This window comes from Artemia franciscana, chromosome 20 (assembly GCF_032884065.1).
Source record: "Artemia franciscana chromosome 20, ASM3288406v1, whole genome shotgun sequence".
Lineage (NCBI taxonomy): Eukaryota > Metazoa > Arthropoda > Branchiopoda > Anostraca > Artemiidae > Artemia > Artemia franciscana.
In genome coordinates, this window is record NC_088882.1 from 17080965 (window position 1) to 17104229 (window position 23265).

General features: G+C 34.9%; 1 protein-coding gene across 1 annotated transcript in view; it reads right to left on the reverse strand.

Annotated features, from left to right (window-relative positions):
* LOC136039818 (BAI1-associated protein 3-like) overlaps window positions 1-23265 on the reverse strand; it is a gene marked incomplete in the record, with an annotated part of 299965 nt that overhangs the window by 108586 nt on the left and 168114 nt on the right. The window contains 1 exon segment of the mRNA XM_065723725.1: window positions 380-604. Coding sequence (XP_065579797.1) covers window positions 380-604 — 225 coding nt within the window.

Genomic DNA, 23265 nt, shown 5'->3' on the forward strand with positions numbered 1-23265 from the left:
TTGGTATGTATCTAAACGATCTAAAGCGAAACTGGCCTTAATAATCCTATATTGAATATTCTACGCGTTATTTTTGTCTTTCATCTTTTCACTCTACTGGCCGCAGTCTCGTTCTGTTGTCTTTTCATTGATTTTTATCTCTCTTTGCTCTTTTTTGAATACCTTAATAACCAAACTGCTGAAATGGTCTTAGCTTATTTATATTTTTAGCGCTAAAAGCCTAGTTTTTGTATCCATCGTGTATGTCATCTTGTTTTTCCTTACACCTGCCATAGGCACGTTGTTTTGTTGTTTATTTCTTCTCAATATTTTCTCTCGTCATCTTGGTATGTATATAATTTTCTCTGTACAGTTAGCTAAAATTAATAATCTGACATACCTCGTCCTTGGAGAGAGGGTCAGCTGATGATCGATTTTCTTCTAGTCCAATCAGAAGAGCTTCTAAAATTGCGAAATGCAGGCAACGTTCTGTCAATTTCTTGGAGTATGCAAGCCACTTGACGAGTGCTGATTGGATAGCGGTGACATCACCTTGAATTGCATGTTGGTGTAAAACTGCTTGTGCTTCAGGAGGTAGGTCTCCTGACCATTGCCAGGCAGGACCCTGAAAGATAATAGAAACACTATGTTGTCAATTTTTGTACGTTTGTCAACCCATACTTTAAATAAATAAAAAGACGATGATAGTTCTGCCCTAGTAGTTTCAAGAAGTTCAAAAATACTTTTTAAGAACATCTGGGCATAATTTTGAAACACTTTTGGGTCCATGCCCCTTTCTCCCTACACCCTGTGATTACTTTTTTCTCCTTATATATCTCATATTATTTACGTAATTTTCCTACTATATGAATTTTTTTATTTGTTCATCTTTGATATCTCCCACTCTCATATGTGAGTTCCCACACACGTACCTATGACGACACGTTCTAATAAAGGATGCTTACTCTAAACATTTATTTATAAAGACTCAAATATAAGAATCTATTTTATTTCCTTGTGCTCCGAGGAATAATACTTGGCTAGTATTAAAAATACTACAATGCTAGAATAATACAAACTAGCTATTGCAATTAAATCTTTAAACTAAGCTGTAACAGCAATAAACTCATTAGGTTAAGATAAACATTGAAAATCTAAATCAGAAGAGGAATTTAACGATTAAAACCTAGCATGGTCAGTGATATTAAATGGTATAAAAAACTTACGTCTAGTGTAGGAAGTAGGAATAATCTTAACAATGAGAGCCAATACGTGCTTTGAGTTCCAGCCTACTTTACAAGAAACATTGTTAGTCACGTGCCTCATAATGACATTACACTCTCAGTCTACGCAAGTAAAATATGAGGATATCGTACCAATAATGTTGCGATACGGCAGAGTTACTAATTTAATGCAAAAAAACGGATCAGAAAATGTGTTAATTAAACCTTCGATCCTTTTGGAATTAAGTGTGGTTTCAAGGAACTCCTGACAGATAAAATTGTTTGAACGAAAGGAAGGGCTTTGCTATTGGGGTAGGATATTTTAAGAAATCAGAGATTTCTGATCTCTCGAGAGAGATTAGAAATCAAGGGTATTGCATTTGAGACAAAGCCCCTTTAGAGGTATTAAGAAGGCGGTAGCAACATTTTTATTTGGCTTAATATTGTTCGATTAACTTTGACTTGATCATTAATTTTCACTTCTCTTCAATTTAAGCTTAATTTATACATTTACAGTACTTTGTGTTAGTCTAAATTTCAAATATCTTTATTTTTGCTCATTTTAGGCAAAACTTTACTTTTGATTTTTTTTTGTATCTATTGTTTAGATACAAGTCTTGCTTGTTGATCCCCAATCGTCTAGCCAATTTTAAGTATACATGCACCTTAGTCCACCATTTTATTGTGTACTGTTTTGTTGTAGCTATTTCGTTTCGACCAGTGTTTGGTAAGGTACTGTAATTAAAGAGTGACTCGTGTTAATAGTAATTGAACTCCAAATGAATGAATTTTGATAAGAAATATGCATAAAATTATTTAAAACTGTGTACATTTTCAATGACGTGCTCTAGCTTTTCAAAATAAATAATTATAATAGCTTATATGACCCGAAAGAAACTAATGAAAATAAATTGAATATTTAATATTTAATAAAGTAGGAACCCAACTCCTGGGAATCTCAGCAGTTCCAGTTGTAATTTATCTTTTATTTTTCAATGTTATGAGTATAAGGACACGCTTCATAAGACATGTTGTTTTCAGTAGAGCGAAAATAACGCAGACGGCTATTGAACTTTTACGGTTAGGGGTTGGGAAAGGAGTGAGTAGTAAATCTTACTATTATGGTAACTTGTTTCATTATAAATATTTTTATTACTATGTTATTGTTACTAGGCAATTTTATCAACCTTTAATATTTCTCTTAACATGCTCTGGAGGTTTCAAACCCTTAGCTGTTCCCTTGGCATTGCTGAAACGATTTTTTGACACCGTGTAGTACGTTTTGATTTTGCTTGACAACCCCTCAATATTGTTCTGAAGTTTCACCTGTATATCTTAAGCCTTTGAGAGAATCAAGAACAAGCCCTCTTTCCTCAGTGACCAACCTTACACATAAACAATGGGCAACTTGCATAACTTACAATTCTTGTCCCAGGACACACTCAGTATTAAACATTCCCCTTTTTCTTAGTGATAAGTCCTGAATGTAAACAATGGGCAAATTGCATAATTAAAATCCTTGGTGTGTGGTGGTGGGCTGCATGACATCCCTAAAGCTATTAATCCTTTTGACTATATTGAACAGAATATTTTTATTCAGTCTGGATGAGAAACAGCTTTAAAATTTGTAAGGAGGGTTGGTTCTTCTCTGACCATTGTTCAAAATCCCCTTCAACGTACCCTGAAATTTTCAATTTAATACCATCAGCCATTCCTTTGGTATTGCTGATACACCCTTTTACAAGCAGAATGCACACACTGTGTTTTAGTTCTATTTAACATCCCTCTCGACATTTTCTTAGGGTTTCACCTTAATATTCTAATACTTTGTGTAGAATCAGGAGCAAAATACTCTTTTTTTCCAGTAAAAAAGCTGTTAATAATTTGGTCAATTGTTGGCACCTTTGTCATATTAACCACAAGATTTTACTCATTGGTACTTTTGTCAAATTGGGCTTCCCCCAAGATTTTGTTCTAGATCCACCCCTGGGTAGGCTACATCAGCCTTAGAGGGATATTTATTTGGTATTTTGACTATTGTGAGCGAAATAATTATCTTAAAATTTTAATCACATGTCATTCGGAAAAAATGGGCGCTGGAGGAGGCTGGATGCCCTCCGATCACTTTTGACCCTTAAGAAGGACAGTAGAATTCTCAATTCTCGATCGATCACGATCGATCGATCGATCCAAATCGATCGATCACCCATCGATCCACCACCTCCAAAGCTTATTTATTTATTTATTAATACCAAATACGGTACGCTTTCAAACTTGTCGTACTAAACATAATAAAAAGAAATAATGACAATATTGACAACATAATACATACATACAAATCAATGAAAATAACAACTATTAAAATGATTTACTTTGAAAATTTGTTTCTGCTAGTTTTTTTTATCATCTGTTTATGTCATCTGTTAGAAATGTTTCAGATGGGAGGTCATTCCATGGCTTCCACACCCTGCTGTAAAATGAATGTTGGCCTATTTTCTTTTTTGAAAGTGAGGGGTACAATTTATGTGGGTGATAACGGGTCCTGTTAGTGTCATTAAATGTGAAGAATTGTCAACTTATATTATCAGTGCCTTTGATTCTACGGAATATGTTAATAATGTCTGCCCTATCCCTTCGGAATTGAAGACCTGGCAATCCTAGCCTGTGCAGTCTATTTTCATACGGCAAATGTTTCAAATAAGGTACAAGCTTATTTGCTCTTAGCTGTATTTTTTCAACCCTTGCTCTGTCTTTTATTTCAATGGATGCCATATTGACGAATTGTAGTCGAGTATAGGTCGAACTGTTGATTTATAAATGACAATGAATGAACGGAGATTAAACCGGAAATTGCGTCTAAGACATAATAGCTGATAGTTCGCCTTACGAGTTACTTCAGAGACATGCGACCATACCTTCCATATGAAGTGGTTGTGAGGATAAAAATATACATAGAAGCCTTATGGCATTGTCCTATAAGCAATACTAGAACGTTGGCTCTGATCTTCAGTTTAACCAAGTCTATAAAGAGGTGAGAAAGTTGGGACAAGACATCAAAAGCTTCACAAAAGTAACGAAAAGTAAACTTGAATCTGAAAATGGGAGTTGAAGACGGGAATATAAGCCCTCCTTCACATTCAACAGAGCCTTGAGTCAACAGTACGTAATATAAAACTGTAAATAAGGAGCAACCCTTGTCAATATTCTATTCAATATTGGAATAGTTCAACAATGTCAATAGTGTTAATATTGTATACTAATTTTATAGCCAATCGAGACAGATATAATCGTATTGCCCTTGGAAAACTTTATTCTAATTTTTCATATCGTTCTGTTCATTACCTTTCTGGGCTTATTCCCGTTTCTGTAAATATCTTCTCTATCTTCCTCTTTGGTATAGGAATCGAAAAATGATAAACAAGTTTTATCTTCCAAATATTAGTGAGAAGCTGACTGGTTTACACGAAAAACTTTCGGAAAGAGCATATCGGCGTTTGTCACCTCCCTAGTCCGCAAGATTTGATCCGTTTGTCTTATTAATTTTATTAAATAAAAAAAAACAGGCTTTTTAACTGAAAGTAAGGAGCGATATTAAAGCTTAAAATGAACAGAAATTACTCCGCGTATGAAAGGGGCTGTTCATGCAACAGCGCCCCGCTCTTTACGCTAAAGTTTGACTCTTTCTCTCAACTCTACTTTTTAAAACAGTAAAAAACTTTAGCCTAAAGAGCGGAGCGTTGAGGCGGGAAAAGCCCCTTTCGTATACGGAGTAATTTCTGTTCATTTTAACTTTTAACATCGCTCCTTACTTTCAGTTAAAAGAACTTTTTTTTTATTTAATTTCTGAACGTTTTTGAATTAATACATGTTTTGATTTATGGCTAAATGGCTTTCAGATAGTTTGATCAAACGATTTTGAGAAAAAAGGGGCGGGGGAGTAGGCCTAGTTACCCTTCAATGTTTAGGTTATTTAAAAAGACAACTAGAACTTTTAATTTTTATGAACGTTATTATTAGTAAAAATATACGTTACTTACGAATTGACATGCGTAACGAACTTCTGTATTCGTATATTTTTATTGCGCATATGAGGGTTTGACCCCCTCATTAATAACTCGCTCTTTACACTAAAGCTTAAATTGTGTCCCAATTCCTTAAGAAGGACCTCTGAATCACGAAGGCCGTAGAGTAAATAGATGAAATTAATAAAATTACTTTAGCGCAAAGAGCAAGGTATTAGGAGGAGATGAACCCCTCATATGCGTAATAATTTATGTTCGTTTTAAGATTTAATTCTGCTCCTTACTTTCAGTTGAAAAAATTTTCCATATTTATTTTTTCATTGTTCTTAAAAAAAAAAGCTAAAAAATCATGCGCCCCCTTCATGGAAATTTTCTTCCCCCAGGACAAATTCCTCCCGCATAATCCCCCCCAGCCATAAATCCCTCTGAAAGCGTCTGTACACTTTCCAATAACCATTACTATGTGTAAACACTGGTCAAAGTTTGTAACTTGCAGCCCCTCCCACGGGGACTGTGGGGGAGTATGTCTTCCACAAAGACATAGTTATTAGGTTTTTCGACTATGCTGAATAAAATGAATCTCAGAATTTTGATCCGGTGACTTTGGGAAAAAATGAGCGTGGGAGGGGGCCTAGGTACCCTCCAATTTTATTGGTCTCTTAAAAAGGGGACTAGAGCTTTTAATTTCCTTTATAATTAGCCCTCACACGATATTCTAGGACCGCTGGGTCGATACGATCACCCCTGGGAAAAAAAAAACAAACAAATAAACACGCATCCGTGATCTGTCTTGTGGCAAAAATGCAAAATTCCACGCTTTTGTAGATAGGAGCTTCAAACTTCTACTTCAGGGTTCTCTGATACGCTGAATCTGATGTGTGATTTTCTTTAAGATTCTCTGACTTTTAAGGGGTGTTTTCCCCTATTTTCTAAAATAAGACAAATTTTCTCAGGCTCGTCAACTTTGATATGTAAGTCAAAACTTAATGAAACTCATATATTTAAAATCAGCATTACAATGCGATTCTTTTGATGTAGCTATTGCTATAAAAATTCCGTTTTTTAGAGTTTCGGTTACTATTGAGCCAGGTCGCTCCTTACCACAGTTCGTTACCACGAACTGTTTGATCTATTTAATGTTATTATTGTATAATTGTTATTAGACATTAATTTTTTATTTAATGCTATTGTTTATCTTGTGCTGTGAGTGGATTACAAATGAATATTATTATATTATAGAAATTGAAACTAAAAAAAAATCCAATTGTAACATATATAATGAGGATATATTTCATGCTAATACTGAATATGCAAATTTGTTATTTTAAAGTTACTCAGTAAAAGCTATTAATACATGAAAATTTGAATAATTTCAGAAACAAAACTTAAGTCTTCCAAAAAAGGGTGCCATCTTGAATGAAACTACGCTAAGAGATTCAACTATTCATATTCTGATATTTAGGAGATGATTTGGTTAATTGTATAGATTATTTGGTTTATTCGGTTAATTATATTTCCGTAAACGCAGAAAACTTTATGCTCAGGAGTTAAAAAGTCCCACTTCCTCTAAGACAAAATCAGGCGATATCCTCCATGAGAAAGTTGAGCATATTAGATACGTTTGCACTTTGCTTAGTATTGATATATCTTTAGACTTAGATATCCTGGACACAAAACGCAAATCATAGACGATTTCTTAGGATATTTTTATAAACTCCCTTGGGGTCATTGGAAGCTCCCTCTCAATAGAGGTATAGCTGAATCACGATATTAGTAGATCTGACACAACACAATATGGAATGCAAGTGGCATTAGTTCGTAATATCATCATTTATGAAGGCAACAAAACTATCTTCTTTCTGCTATAAAAAGGGGCAAATAAAATATTGTAACTCAGCCATCTCGAACATATAACTGACTTACATTTGTTCATCCTGAGTCAAACACAGATTAAATAAAAAAACTGATTTTTTTAGCTGAAAGTAAGGAGCGACATTAAAACTTAAAACGAACAGAAATTACTCCGTAGGCCTATATGAAATGGGTTGTCCCCTCCGCAATCCCTCGCTCTTTACACTAAAGCTTTTAATTGTTTTAAAAAGTAGAATTGTGGCAAAGAGTCAAACTTTAGCGTAAAGAGCGAGGGATTGCGGAGGGGACAACCCATTTCATATACGGAGTAAGTTCTGTTCGTTTTAAGTTTTAATGTCGCTCCTTACTTTCAGCTAAAAAAATTAGTTTTTTTTATTTAATTTCTGAACGTTTTTGAATTAATGCAAGTTTGGTTTTGGCTCTCCGCACATAAATTATTAAAATGAAATTTGTATATTAATTTTTTTTTTTGGCTAAATGGCTTTCTCTTATTTTTGAGCAGACGATTTTGAGAAATAAGGGTTGGAAAAGGAGGCCTAGGTGCTTTACTTTTACTTTTGATTTTTTTTGTATCTATTGTTTAGATATAAGTCTTGCTTGTTGATCCCCAATCGTCTAGCCAATCAAGGAGGCACACTCGTGCCTCTATAAAGAGGCGACACACGACAATGTTAAGCGATCTTCGGTTCCAGTGGTCGCAGAGGGATGGGGAGGGATGCATTTCGTAGCCCGATCTCCAACTAAGAAACCTGCAAAATTTCATCCCCCTCCAACTTTTCCTTCATGGGGAAAATCTGGCCGAAAGTTTCGACCCGTCAACCCCAGCCCCCCTTTAACGTTGTCCGATCGGACTGAAACTCACAAGTTAAGGTCCCCTAGGGCCCAGGAGCTTATCCGCGAAATTTCAGCTCGATCCGATAACTCCTTCCCTGTTTACCAGAAACCACGCATTAGCTACTTAATTAACGCATTTCTCTCCATAAGAGCCCCTGTTAATTTGAAATTTTTAAAAGTTATTGAGAAGTTATATTTACACACATGTAAGTGATTAGCTCAGTCGGTAGAGTGTGGGACTTTTAATCCTCTGGTCAAGGGTTCAAGTCCCTTACGGGCGGTTTTTTTTAACAACATCAAAATAAAAGTGTATAATTTTGATAACACCTGGACAGCTTATCAATTGAGAGATAACAGAATATTAGCTTCTTATGAGCAAAAGAAACATTTCGGTCATTCTATCTATTTTTTTCTATTTTATACAATGATTTAAAAGCGGGGGGGGGGGGCGGCAGCCACCCAAGTTCCTCTCCTAATTCCTGTACGAGGAGTACAGGAATTATTAAATTACATCCACCATGGATTGTAGAAAAACGTACAGAAATAATATGAAAAAAACTTCGTTTTCTTAAAGAGTTAGAGAGGCTGCGTCCCAAAGTCGAACCTTAAAACGTACAGGAATTAGAAGAGGCAGTTGGGGGGCTGCCGACCCCAAACCCCCAGCTTTTAAAGACTCTTTTGTACAGGTTTTTTGTTTTTTTGCTAACCCCCCGCTCTTGGCTTCGGAAAGGCCCTCTTTTAATTAACAAAAAATTGAAATGAATGAATAATGGAATAACTTCGAAAAATGTTAAACACAAGAGGACAGGAGAACCATTGCGCCGAAACTAGTAATTAGTAACAATGAAGTCCCCCCACAAAAAAAACCTGTACAAAAGAGTCTTTAAAAGCTGGGGGTTTGGGGGGCGGCAGCCCCCCAACTGCCTCTTCTAATTCCTGTACGTTTTAAGGTTCGACTTTGGGACGCAGCCTCTTTAACTCTTTAAGAAAACGAAGTTTTTTTCATATTATTTTAAGTATACATGCACCTTAGTCCACCATTTTATTGTGTACTGTTTTGTCGTAGCTATTTCGGTTCGACCAGTGTTTGGTAAGGTACTGTAATTAAAGAGTGACTCGTGTTAATAGTAATTGAACTCCAAATAAATGAATTTTGATAAGAAATATGCATAAAATTATTTAAAACTATGTGCATTTCCAATGACGTGCTTTAGCTTTTCAAAATAAATAATTATAATAGCTTATATGACCCGAAAGAAACTAATGAAAATAAATTTAATATTTAATATTTAATAAAGTAGGAACCCAACTCCTGGGAATCTCAGCAATTCCAGTTGTAATTTATCTTTTATTTTTCAATGTTATGAGCATAAGGACACGCTTCATAAGACATGTTGTTTTCAGTAAAGCGAAAATAACGCAGACGGCTATTGAACTTTTACGGTTAGGGGTTGGGAAAGTAGTGAGTAGTAAATCTTCCTATTATGGTAACTTGTTTCATTATAAATATTTTTATTACTATGTTATTGTTACTAGGCAATTTTATCAACCTTTAATATTTCTCTTAACATGCTCTGGAGGTTTCAAACCCTTAGCTGTTCCCTTGGCATTGCTGAAACGAATTTTTGACACCGTGTAGTGCGTTTTGATTTTGCTTGACAACCCCTCAATATTGTTCTGAAGTTTCACCTGTATATCTTAAGCCTTTTAGAGAATCAAGAACAAGCCCTCTTTCCTCAGTGACCAACCTTATACATAAACAATGGGTAACTTGCATAACTTACAATTCTTGTCCCAGGACACACTCAGTATTAAACATTCCCCTTTTTCTTAGTGATAAGTCCTGAATGGTAACAATGGGCAAATTGTATAATTAAAATTCTTGGTGTGTGGTGGTGGGCTGCATTACATCCCCAAAGTTATTAAACCTTTTGACTATATTGAACAAAATATCCTATACAAAATTTTATTCAGTCTGGATGAGAAACAGATTTAAAATTTGTAAGGAGGGTTGGTTCTTCTCTGACCATTGTTCAAAATCCCCTTCAACGTACCCTGAAATTTGCAATTTAATACCATCAGCCGTTCCTTTGGTATTGCTGATACACCCTTTTACAAGCAGAATGCACACGCTGTGTTTTAGTTCTATTTAACATCCCTCTGGACATGTTCTTAGGGTTTCACCTTAATATTCTAATACTTTGTGTAGAATCAGGAGCAAAATACTCTTTTTTTTTCCAGTAAAAAAGCTGTTAATAATTTGGTCAATTGTTGGCACCTTTGTCATATTAACCACAAGATTTTACTCATTGGTACCCTTGTCAAATTGGGCTTCCCCCAAGATTTTGTTCTAGATCCACCCCTGGGTAGGCTACATCAGCCTTAGAGGGATAGTTATTTGGTATTTTGACTATTGTGAGCGAAATAATTATCTTAAAATTTTAATCACATGTCATTGGGAAAAAATGGGTGTTGGAGGAGGCTGGATGCCCTCCGATCACTTTTGACCCTTAAGAAGGATAGTAGAATTCATCGTAGAAGATTCAGATATAATCTGAATCTTCAATAAGGAGCAACCCTTGTCAATATTCTATTCAATATTGGAATAGTTCAACATTGTCAATAGTGTTAATATTGTATACTAATTTTATAGCCAATCGAGACAGATATAATCGTATTGCCCTTGGAAACCTTTATTCTAATTTTTCATATCGTTCTGTTCATTACCTTTCTGGGCTATTCCCGCTTCTGTAAATATCTTCTCTATCTTCCTCTTTGGTATAGGAATCGAAAAATGATAAACAAGTTTTATATTCCAAATATTAGTGAGAAGCTGACTGGTTTACACGAAACGCTTTCGGAAAGAGCATATCGGCGTTTGTCGCCTCCCGAGTCCGCATGATTTGATCCGTTTGTCTTATTAATTTTATTAAATGAAAAAAAAAAACAAGTTTTTTAACTGAAAGTAAGGAGCGATATTAAAGCTTAAAATAAACAGAAATTACTCCGCGTACAAAAGGGGCTGTTCATGCCTCAACGCCCCGCTCTTTACGCTGAAGTTTGACTCTTTCTCTCAACCCTACTTTTTAAAACAGTAAAAAACTTTAGCCTAAAGAGCGGGGCGTTGAGGCGGGAACAGCCCCTTTCATATACGGAGTAATTTCTGTTCGTTTTAACTTTGAACATCGCTCCTTAGTTTCAGTTAAAAGAACTTGTTTTTTTTTTATTTAATTTCTGAACGTTTTTGAATTAATACATGTTTTGATTTTGGCTCTTCGCATATGAATAATTAAAATGAAATTTTCATATTAATTTATTTTTATGACTAAATGGCTTTCAGATAGTTTTGATCAAACGATTTTGAGAAAAAAGGGGCGGGGGAGTAGGCCTAGTTACCCTTCAATGTTTTGGTTATTTAAAAAGGCAACTAAAACTTTTAATTTTTATGAATGTTATTATTAGTAAAAATATACGTTACTTACGAATTAACATGCGTAACGAACTTCTGTATTCGTATGTTTTTATTGCGCATATGAGGGTTTGACCCGCTCATTAATAACTCGCTCTTTACACTAAAGCTTAAATTGTGTCCCAATTCCTTAAGAATGACCCCTGAATCATGAAGGCCGTAGAACAAATAGATGAAATTAATAAAATTACCTTAGCGCAAAGAGCAAGGTATTAGGAGGATATGAACCCCTCATATGCGTAATAATTTCTGTTCGTTTTAAGATTTAATTCTGCTCCTTACTTTCAGTAAAAAAAATTTTCCATATTTATTTTTTCATTGTTCTTAAAAAAATGCTAAAAAATCCTGCGCCCCCTTCATGGAAATCTTCTTCCCCCAGGACAGATTCCTCCATGGAAAATTCCTCCCGCATAATCCCCCCCAACCGAAAATCCCTCTGAAAACGTCTGTATACTTTCCAATAACCATTACTATGTGTAAACACTGGTCAAAGTTTGTAACTTGCATCCCCTCCCACGGGGACTGTGGGGGAGTATGTCTTCCACAAAGACATAGTTATTAGGTTTTTCGACTATGCTGAATAAAATGAATCTCAGAATTTTGATCCGGTGACTTTGGGAAAAAATGAGCGTGGGAGGGGGCCTAGGTGCCCTCCAATTTTTTTGGTCTCTTAAAAAGGGCACTAGAGCTTTTAATTTCCTTTATAATTAGCCCTCACACGACATTCTAGGACCACTGGGTCGATACGATCACCCCTGGGAATAAAAAACAAACAAATAAACACGCATCCGTGATCTGTCTTGTGGCAAAAATGCAAAATTCCACACTTTTGTAGATAGGACTTTTAAACTTCTACTTCAGGGTTCTCTGATACGCTGAATCTGATGTTTTGATTTTCTTTAAGATTCTCTGACTTTTAAGGGGTGTTTTCCCCTATTTTCTAAAATAAGACAAATTTTCTCAGGCTCGTCAACTTTGATATGTAAGTCAAAACTTAATGAAACTCATATATTTAAAATCAGCATTACAATGCGATTCTTTTGATGTAGCTATTGCTATAAAAATTCCGTTTTTTAGAGTTTCGGGTTACTATTGAGCCAGGTCGCTCCTTACCACAGTTCGTTACCACGAACTGTTTGATCTATTTAATGTTATTATTGTATAATTGTTATTAGACATTAATTTTTTTATTTAATGCTATTGTTTATCTTGTGCTGTGAGTGGATTAAAAATGGATATTATTATATTATAGAAATCGAAACTAAAAAAAAAAATCCAATTGTAACATACATAATGAGGATATATTTCATGCTAATGCTGAATATGCAAATTTGTTATTTTAAAGTTACTCAGTAAAAGCTATTAATACATGAAAATTTGAATAATTTCAGAAACAAAACTTAAGTTTTCCAGAAAGGGGTGCCATCTTGAATAAAACTACGCTAAGAGATTCAACTATTCATATTCTGATATTTAGGAGATGATTTGGCTAATTGTATAGATCATTTGGTTTATTCGGTTAATTATATTTCTGTAAACGCAGAAAACTTTATACTCAGGAGTTAAAAAGTCCCACTTCCTCTAAGACCAAATCAGGCGATATCCTTCTTGAGAAAGTTGAGCATATTAGATACGTTTGCACTTTGCTTAGTATTGATATATCTTAGATATAGACTTAGATATCCTGGACACAAAACGCAAATCATAGACAATTTCTTAGGATATTTTTATAAACTCCCTTGGGGTCATTGGAAGCTCCCTCTCAATAGAGGTTTAGCTGAATCACGAGATTAGTAGATCTGATACAACACAATATGGAATGTAAGTGGCATTAGTTCGTAATATCCTCTTTTATGAAGGCAACAAAACTATCTTATTTCTGCTATACGAAGGGACAAATAATATATTGTAACTCAGCCATCTCGAACATATAACTGGCTTACATTTGTTCATCCTGAGTCAAACACAGATAAATAAAATATATGGATTAAAGGGGGCTTATTGTTTGTGTCAAAGAGTGACGTTGAAGTGAATTAAAACTAATTAGTCCCGAAAAGCTATACTGAGAAGTGAGGAGAATGGTATAAAAGATGATAAAGTTTGTCCAAGTAAGCCCTTGACGCAGCCCTTAGCTTCAGGAGGTTTGGCAAAGAGCTACAAATTTAACGGCCACTATTTGCAGATAATCTTGACATTAATTGCTCAAAAAATTCGAGTAAATAATCTTGGTGTTAAACAACAGTAGGAGTAGCAGCACCTGATGCTCGTAAAAAGTCAAAGTACAGGGAAAAAATTAGGGATGAGAATTTGGACAAACTTGAGAGGCAAGGTGGCATCAATCGAAATACTTCGGACATAAAACTTCACACCCTTGTTAGACGTGAATCATTGTACGAAAATCCATTAGAGTTCAGCCATTAATGTGCCGAAACATTTTTAATTATGCAACCCCTGCCCCTTCCAAGGGAGCTTTACTCTCGTTCCCTAGAAAGTCAAATATCAAGGTCTTAGACTTGCTTGGAGATGGAGCAGGAAAAGTCCTATACGAATATTCAAGATATATATATATATATATATATATATATATATATATATATATATATATATATATATATATATATATATATATATATATATATATATATATATATATATATATATATATATATATATATATAAATATATATATATATATATATATATATATATATATATATATATATATATATATATATATATATATATATATATATATATATAGCCGTCCTGGCCGAGTGGGTTGGTGCGCTGGATTCGGGATTCTTCGTCTGAGAGGACGCGGGTTCGAGTCCCAGTGTATCCAATTCTTCAGTTTGGGACGGGGGTCAGTGGTGTGACTCTGTAAGCTTAGCCAGAGTCGACCCAGCTCTAAATGGGTACCTGGAGAAATCTGGGGAAGGTAAACAGGAAGGGTGTGCGAAAGCACAGGATGGCTGGCCCCCAACCCCCCATTGCACTTCCTGGCTGAAGGGCCAAGAAACGGAGATCAGCACCGCCGGTACGGACTGTAAAGTCTAATGCCGTGATAAATATAAATATAAATATATAATATATATATATATATATATATATATATATATATATATATATATATATATATATATATTTATTTATTTATTTATATATATATATATATATATATATATATATATATATATATATATATATATATATATATATATATATATATATATATATATATATACTCTTACCTCAAATTTACTCTTACCTATAAAAAGTTACGAGGCTGAGTAAATCTGCCTTATTTTGGAAAATAAGGGGAAACACCCCTAGAAGTCTCTGAATCTTAAAAAATCACACCGTTGCATTCAGCGTACCAGAAAACCCTACTGTAGAAGTTTCAAGTTCCTACCTACAAAAATGTGGAATTTCGTATTTTTTGGCCAGAACACAGATCATGGATGCATGTTTATTTATTTCTTCCCCAGGGGTGATCGTATCGACCCAGTGGTCCTAGAATGTCGAGAGAGATTCATTCTAAAGGAAATTAAAAGTTCTGGTGCTCTTTTTAAGTGACCAAAAAAACTAAAGGGCACCTAGGCCCCCTCCCACATTCAGTTATTTCCCAAAGTCAACAAATCAAAATTTTGAGATAGTCATTTTGTTCAGCATAGTCGACAAACCAAATAACTATGTCTTTGGGGACGATTTACTCTCTTGTAGACCCCGGGGGAGGGGCTGCAAGTTACAAACTTTTACCAGTGTTTACGTATAGTAATGGTCATTGGGAAGTGTACAGACGTTTTCAAAGGGAGTTTTTTTATTGTTTGGGGAGGGGGTTGAGGGGAGGCAGATACGTGGAAGGATCTTTCCATGGAGGAATTCGTCATGGGAGAAGAGAATTTCCATGAAGGGGGCACAGTATTTTCTAGCATTATTTAAAACAAAACAAAGAAAAAATAAATATAAAAAAGTTTTTTCAACTGAAAGTAATGAGCAGCATTATAACTTAAAACGAAAAGAAATTATTACGCATATGAGGGGCTCATCTCCTCCTAAATGCCTGCTCTTTACGCTAAAGTATTTTTAGTAATTTCAACTATTTATTCTACAGCCTTTGTAATTCAGGGGTATTATAGCAAGGTATTAACGAGGGGGTAAGCCCCCTTAGATACGTAATAAAAATATACGAATATAGAAGTTCGTTACGTAAGTTAATCCGTAAGTTACGTATATTTTTTACTAATTAAAATGTTCGTAAAAACTAAAAGTTTTAGTTGTCTTTTTAAGCAGCCAAAAGATTTAAGGGCAACTAGGCCTCCACCTCCACCCGCTTTTTTCTCAAAATAGTCCAATCAAAACTAAGAGAAAGACATTTAGCCAAAAAAAACAATTAATATGCAAATTTTGTTTTAAGTATTCATGTGTGGAGAGCCAAAATCAAAACCTGAATTAATTCAACAACTTTCAGAAATTAAATAAAAAAAAGTTGTTTTGACTGGAAGTAAGGAGCGACGTTAAAGCTGAAAACGAGCAGAAATTACTCCGTATATGAAAGGGGCTGTTCCCTCCTCAATGCCCCGCTCTTAACACTAAAGTTTTTTACTGTTTTAAGAAGTAGATTTAAACAAAAGAGTCAAACTTTAGCGTAAAGAGCGGGGCATTGAGGAGGGAACAGCCCCTTTCATATACGGAGTAATTTCTGTTCGTTTTAAGTTTTAACGTCGCTCCTTACTTTCAGTTAAAAAAAAAACTTTTTTTTTTATTTAATAACAGCAAAATTCGAAAAATTTGTTTTCGTTTATCAGTCAATCATTTCTAGCTTGTTTCTTAGCGTCCACGAGAAGAGCTATTCACCATAAATAACATTTAGACTGTGTAACTTCCTTCGCCATGGGAATCTAGGAAAGACCATGAGAAACACTTATTGGGCAAATCATATATTATTCAGGCAGAGTAATGAAGCAATTATTACTCACTAGAATTACATCGTCAAAAAATGTTCCTTGCAGCCCGTGGACAACCTAATAACTGATCAGAAGTTTGTATTGATTGTTATTATTTTCTTTTAATGAGTGCTTTTCCAGGACAGAATTATTTGCTTTTTGGTATGCTTTTGTTATTACTGATGGAAGATAACAAACGAGCAGGAATTAACATGTGTAGGGCTGATAACCCTCATGCCTTCTGAAGACCACATTATATTTTACACTGTATTGAAAACAAAATAGTCTACATAGTAAATTTAAAGGTAAAATGAGTAATAGGCTTGAAGGAATAAATATCAGAGTATGTACATTAAACCGTCAATCCACATAACTTTTTGTTATTTCAGTAAAGTGCAAACTGTGTTCTGGTCTTGAGTATTCATGGAGGTTTTTAAGTTCTGCTTGTTTTGAGTTTGAATAGAATGTTTATTGTAATTTCTGTTGGTTTGGGTTTGTTGTGGATTTGTGGATTTGTTGTAGTTTTATGCTTTGAAGATTGTTTGGCTTTATTTCCATTTATTTTTTGTTTAACGGAGCTCGTTACTTTTCTTTAAGAAACTTATTTTAATCAGAAAAGATTTTTTTTCATTATTTTCAGTTCTGTTTTATTAACATAGTCTGTGCCGTGGAAAAAGAAAACAATATTTTTTTAACTTTTGGTTTTTTATAAGAATCCATAGTTTGGCTTGCTATTTGTATTTCAGAGAAAATTTTTCAACAATTTTAACAATTTACACACTATTGAAAATCTTTACACAAATGGATTGTTTAATTTAGTTGCGTACCTTCTCAAATTAGCCTGAAAAATAAATCTTAGTACCTTTCCCCAAAAAACGGAATCTATACTGTTTGACAACCTGGATACACTTACACTCTTTTTATTTAGATAAATTGTAAAACTAGAAGTAGTAATAGTAGTTACCCTGAAACTTGCAACTTAATACCCTCGGTCGTTCTTGGGATATTGTTAATATTTTTATTGACAAACAGCATACACACGATGTCTTTTAATTTAATTTTAAAGAATAATGGAAAAATAGCATAACAGAGTAGGGTTGATATACCAAATATCCCTAGAGACCTAGTTTCTGGACCGTAACTGAGACACACCCTTTTGACAAACTGCACAAAGACGGCATGTTGTGATTAAGCTCACCTTCTTCTCCCAATATTCCTTGAAAATTTCACTTTCATATTCTTTAGTTGGAGAAGTAGTCACAGTAGTAGTATTAGTACTAGTAGCACAATTTATTGTCACATTTTCATCTTTATACGCTTAGTCTCAACGGTATTAGTATCATATTAGTAGTGGAAGTAGTAAGAGCAGTAATAGCAGTAATAGTCGTGTATGAGAAGTAGTAGTAACAGTAGTAGTAGCAATGATAATAGAAGCAGTAGCATGTAAACATTGTCTTTTCGTCAGTTGAACAACCTCCTTACGATGCTCCAGAAGTTTCACCACGCTACAGTAAGTAGTTCCGAAAATATTGCTGATAAGCCATTTGATAATCTGCATGCACATGGTACGTTTTGTTTTATTTCAAATCTCCCTTCAATTTACTGTCAAATTTTCATCTTTATACGCTTAGTCTTAACAGTAGCCTACTAGTATCATAGTAACGGTAATAGTAATAAGAGCAGTAATAGCAGTAATAGTCTTGCACTAGTAGTAGTAATAACAGTACTAGTAGCAATGTTAATAGAAGTAGTAGCATCTATATGTTGTCTTTTGGTCAGTTGAACAACCTCCTCACGATGCCCCAGAAGTTTCATCTCGTTGCGGTAAGCAGTTCCAAAAATATTGCTGATACACCATTTGATAATCTGCATGCACATGGTATGTTTTGTTTTATTTTAAATCTCCCTTCAATTTACTGTCAAATTTTCATCTTTATACGCATAGTATTAACAGTACTAATATCATAGTAATGGTGGTAGTAGTAAGAGCAGTAATAGTCTTGTATCAGTACTAGTAGTAACAGTAGTAGTAGCAATGTTAATAGAAGTAGTAACATGTACACTTTGTCTTTTGGTCAGTTGAACAACCTCCTCACGATGCCCGAGAAGTTTCATCTCGTTATGGCAAGCAGTACCAAAAATATTGCTGGTACACCATTTGATAATCTGCATGCACATGGAATGTTTTGTTTTATTTCAAATTTCCCTTCAATTTACTGTCAAATTTTCATCTTTATACGCTTTCTTAAAGGTACTAATATCATAGTATTGGTGGTAGTAGTAAGAGCAGTAACAGCCGTAATAATTTTGTATAGCAGTAGCAGTAGTAACAGCAGTAGTACCAATGTTTATAGAAGTAGTAGCATGTACGCGTTGTCTTTTGGTCAGTTGGACAACTTCCTAACGATATCCCAGAACTTTCATCCCGTTATGGTAAGAAGTTCGAAAAATACCGCTGACACGAATGTATGAGAAATCTGTATGCGCATAATATGTTTTGATTTAGTTAAACTTTCCCCTCAATATTTCCTCATATGTTATTTCAATATCATCAGCCCTTGCAGTGCTCAATGTAGAAGCAGTAGTTTTAGTGGTAATAGTGGTAGTAATAGTAATAGTAGCAGAAGTAGTAGTAGCTGTAGTAGCAGTAGTATCAGTAGCAATACCAGTGGCTGTAGTGATAGCTGTAGTAGTACTGGTAGTAGTAGTAATAGTAGTAGTAATAGGCGGTAAGTATTGACTTTTTGGTCAATTGATCATCTCCGTTATCATTTTCTTAAGTCCCAAATTAGTAGACACAGTCATTGTTCAGTTACACCATTTTGAATCCCTTATGGTCATAACAAGTTTGATTTAGTTCCAAAATCCCCTCAACAGTCTCAAAAGGCTCACATGAATGCCTTCTTTTTTGGAAAGTAAAGGTCAAACACATCCAGCTTGTTTTATGTCAAACATATGCGTAAACAATGGACGAATTGCGTAACTTAAGGCTATTGCTCTGAGGGCCTAGTGTGTGTGGGGGGAGAGGAAGAGGGGTGTTGACATCCCCAGAGACATTATTAATGGACCTTACAATTATGATGAACAAAATTGCCGCTCCAAAATTTTGATTGGATTTGTTTTGCGACGTGATGGGTGGCTGTGGTTTAATTACCCTCCGATCACTTTTCACTATTAAAAAAGGAATTAGAACTTTCAATTTCCAATCAAATGAACATCCTCCAAAATTTGTATGAGTACCCCTTCCATAAAAACCTTATATGCCCCATGGGATAACTTACAACCCTTGCGTCCTGTCTCTGGGAGTTTGTTTCAGCCCTGGACACACTGTAATATGATCTTTAGACTATTCTGAACAAAATGACTGACCCAAAATTTTGAACAGATGTATTTGAGGAAAAGAAGGCGCAGGGGGTGGGATAGTTGTCTTTTGATCACTTTCAACTCTAAATAAGTAACCAAAATTTTCAATGTCCAATCAAATGAGCCTCCTCCAAAGCTTAAATGACCCCTTTCCATAAAATTTTACATGCCCCGATGCATGACTCATAACCCTTACCCAAGGTTTGGGGATTTTTGTCAACCCAGGAGGCATTGTCATATAAACCTAGCACTATTCTGAACAACATTACTATCTTTAAATTTTGGTAGGATACATTTGGGGGGGAAAGGCCTGGGTGGAGTTGCCATTGATGTTAAGGGGGGCTGGTTACCCTCCTATCACTCTTGACTCTTAAAAAGGGCACTATAGCTTTTTCCTTCCAATCCAATGAGCTGGTTTTAAAGTTCCAAAGACAACTCTTTCTATACGAAGCCCCTTGGTCAGATGAAAAAAAACTTTCCCTTATGATTTGTTTTTCACATGATTTGTTTTTGCAAACTCAAAAAGCTATGGGCTAGAAAAAACTGCCCGATTTTCGCAAAAGGAGAAAAAAACCTAAGAATTAGGAACTTACCGCGATTCTCCTAGGTTGAAAGCGAACTCTATTTCCTATAGCATTGAAATACGTAACAAGATTTCCTCCTTTCTCATTGGCTTAATTGTTCCTTGAGGGTTGTACCAGAATATCTAAAGACTGTTGACTTCCTTTTACATTACGACCAGATTTAAAAGAAATTTAGCTTTTTCACATGTCTAATCGGTAACAGCTGAACGTTGGAATTTGGTTGGTTAAAAGTCAGATAACAGTTTAGCATTTGAATTTTCACAATAGACAGAAAAAAACAAAACAAGAACAAATAAGGGATGGGAAAACCTGAACCATCAGTAAGTTCTATCTCAACGTTATAGTAGAATATATTACTTTTATTCACTTACAAGTTACATTTTCAAACAGTTCGTGGTAACGAACTGTAGTAAGGAGCGACCCGGCTCAATAGTAACGAAAACTCCAAAAAACGGAGTTCTGATACAAATAGTTACATCAAAAGAATCACGTTTTAATGCTGATTTTAAATATGTAAGTTTCATCAAGTTTAGTGTTACCCATGAAAAGTTACGAGCTTGAGAAAATCTGCCTTAATTTAAAAAATAGGGGGAAACGCCCCCTTAAAGTCATACAATCTTAACGAAAATCACACCATCAGATTTGTCTTATTTTAGAAAATAAGGGGAAGCATCCCCTAAAAGTCATAGAATATTAACGAAAATCACACCATCAGATTCAGCGTATCAGAGAACCCTACAGTAAAAGTTTCAAGCTTCTATCAACAAAAATGTGAAATTTTGTACTTTATGCCAGAAGACAAATCACGGATGCGTGTTTATTTGTTTTGTTTTGTTTTCTTTTTTCCCAGGGGTGATCGTATCGACCCAGTTGTCCTAGAATGTCGAAAGAGGGCTCATTCTTACGGAAATTTAAGCTTTTTATTGTTTTAAAACGTAGAATTTAGAGAAAGAGTCAAAGTTTAGCGAAAAGAGCCAGGCGTTGAGGGAGAGGGTCAATCCCTTTTATATACGGAATAAATTCTGTTCACTTTAAGTTCTAATGTCGCTCCTTACTTGCAGTTTAAAAAACTTTTTTTTTTATTTAATTATTGTATGAAACCATCAGGAAGTAACATTATTCCTGCATCTAGCTTAACTAGTTTATCTGAAACACACCACACACTAAAAAACTCGATTTTGAAAAAACCAAAATCAGTTTTGCCAGCTCTTTGTCTTGCGAAAGTTATCTCCCTCCGCTCACACCGATTACTACAATTGGTAGTTCGGGCTTTCCGCCCTTATAAATGCCTCCTTCAAAAAAGTGTTATTTGGAAAGAAGGTTCTCACCTGCCATCCTTCGAATTCAACTTTTGTGGTTTTTTTTGTGGGTGGGGGGTAAGGGTTTATTACCTACATTACTGTACAAGGTTGCAAAAAATCATCTACAATATATTATGTTTCTAGCTTGAATGGCTAAACAGCTTTTGTGTAGCAACAATGATGCAAGAAAAATCCAAGTAAGTGGTTAGGTCTTTAAAAAAACAGTTCGTGGTAACAAACTGTAAGTAAGGAACGACTTGGCTCAATAGAAAACGAAACTATAAAAACGAAATTTCGATGCCAATAGAGATATCAAAAGAATTGGATTTTATGCTGATTTTAATATAAGTTTCATCAAGTTTCGTCTTACCCATCAAAAGTCACGAGCCTGAAAAAATTTGCCTTATTTCCGAAAAAAGAGGGAAACACCTTCTAAAAGGCAAAGAATCTTAATGAAAATTACACCATCATATTCAGCATATCAGAGAACCTTACAGTAGAGGCTTCACGCTCTTCTCTACACAAATGTGGAATTTTGCACTTTTTGCCAGAAGAAAGATCACGGGTACGTGTTCATTTTTTTGCTTTTTTCCCCAGGGATGATTGTATGGACCCAGTGGTCCTAAAATTTCTCAAGAGGGCTCGTTCAAACGGAAGTTGAAAGTTCTAGAACCTTTTTTAAGTGCAAAAAAGTGGAGGCCTAGGCCCCCTATCACGCTCATTTTTTCCCAAAGTCACCGGATCAAAATTTTGATATGGCCATTTTGTTCAGCATAGTTGAAATACCTAATAACTATATCTTCGAGGACGACTTAATCCCCCACAGTCCCAGGGGAAGGGCAGCAAGTTATGAGCTTTGCCTATTATTTACATGTAGCCTAGTATTGCTTATTGGGAGGTATACAGGAGTTTTAAGGGGGAATTCTTTCTGGTGAGAGGAAAGGTAGGGGAGAGGACTACGGGGGATATATTTATGATGGAAGAATGAATTTCCCAGCATTATTTATTTACCAATCAGAAATTAAACAAAAAAACAAGTTTTTTCAAAAGAAATTAAGGACTAAAATTAAAACTTAAAACCAAACAGAAATTAAAACGTACATGAGGGGATGCGTCCCCTCGTCAATGCCTCGCTCTCAACGCGAAAGGTTTTTTTTAGCAATTACAAAAGAGCTATTTATTCTAATTAAACGGCCATTGAGATTCAGGGGTCATTCTTAAAGAATTGGAACAAAATTCGAAGCTTAGCGTAAAGAGCGAGGCATTTACGAGGGGGCGAATCCCTTAATATTATGTATATGAGGAAGTTTGCCACCACCTCAATACCTTGCTCTTTACGCTAAAGTTCGAATTTTGTTAAATAATGTCCGATATTAGCAATAATTTGTTTGAGCCAGTCTTGGCATTTAATTTTACCTTGAGTAGCTTCATAACTATGATTTTTATGTGATAATGAACAGAAGATATTGTATGTTCACGACTTGTGGTTGTAATAAAATAATAAAAAAAAAAGTTTTTTCCAACTGAAAGTAAAGAATAGCGTTGAAAATTAAAACGAACATAAATTATTACGTATATCTTTGAAAGATCTTTTATATCATTCATTTCAGTCATTTGAAAATTGCTCAACATATGACTTTCATTTTCATAAAAATAGTTTCGACCTCTTTCA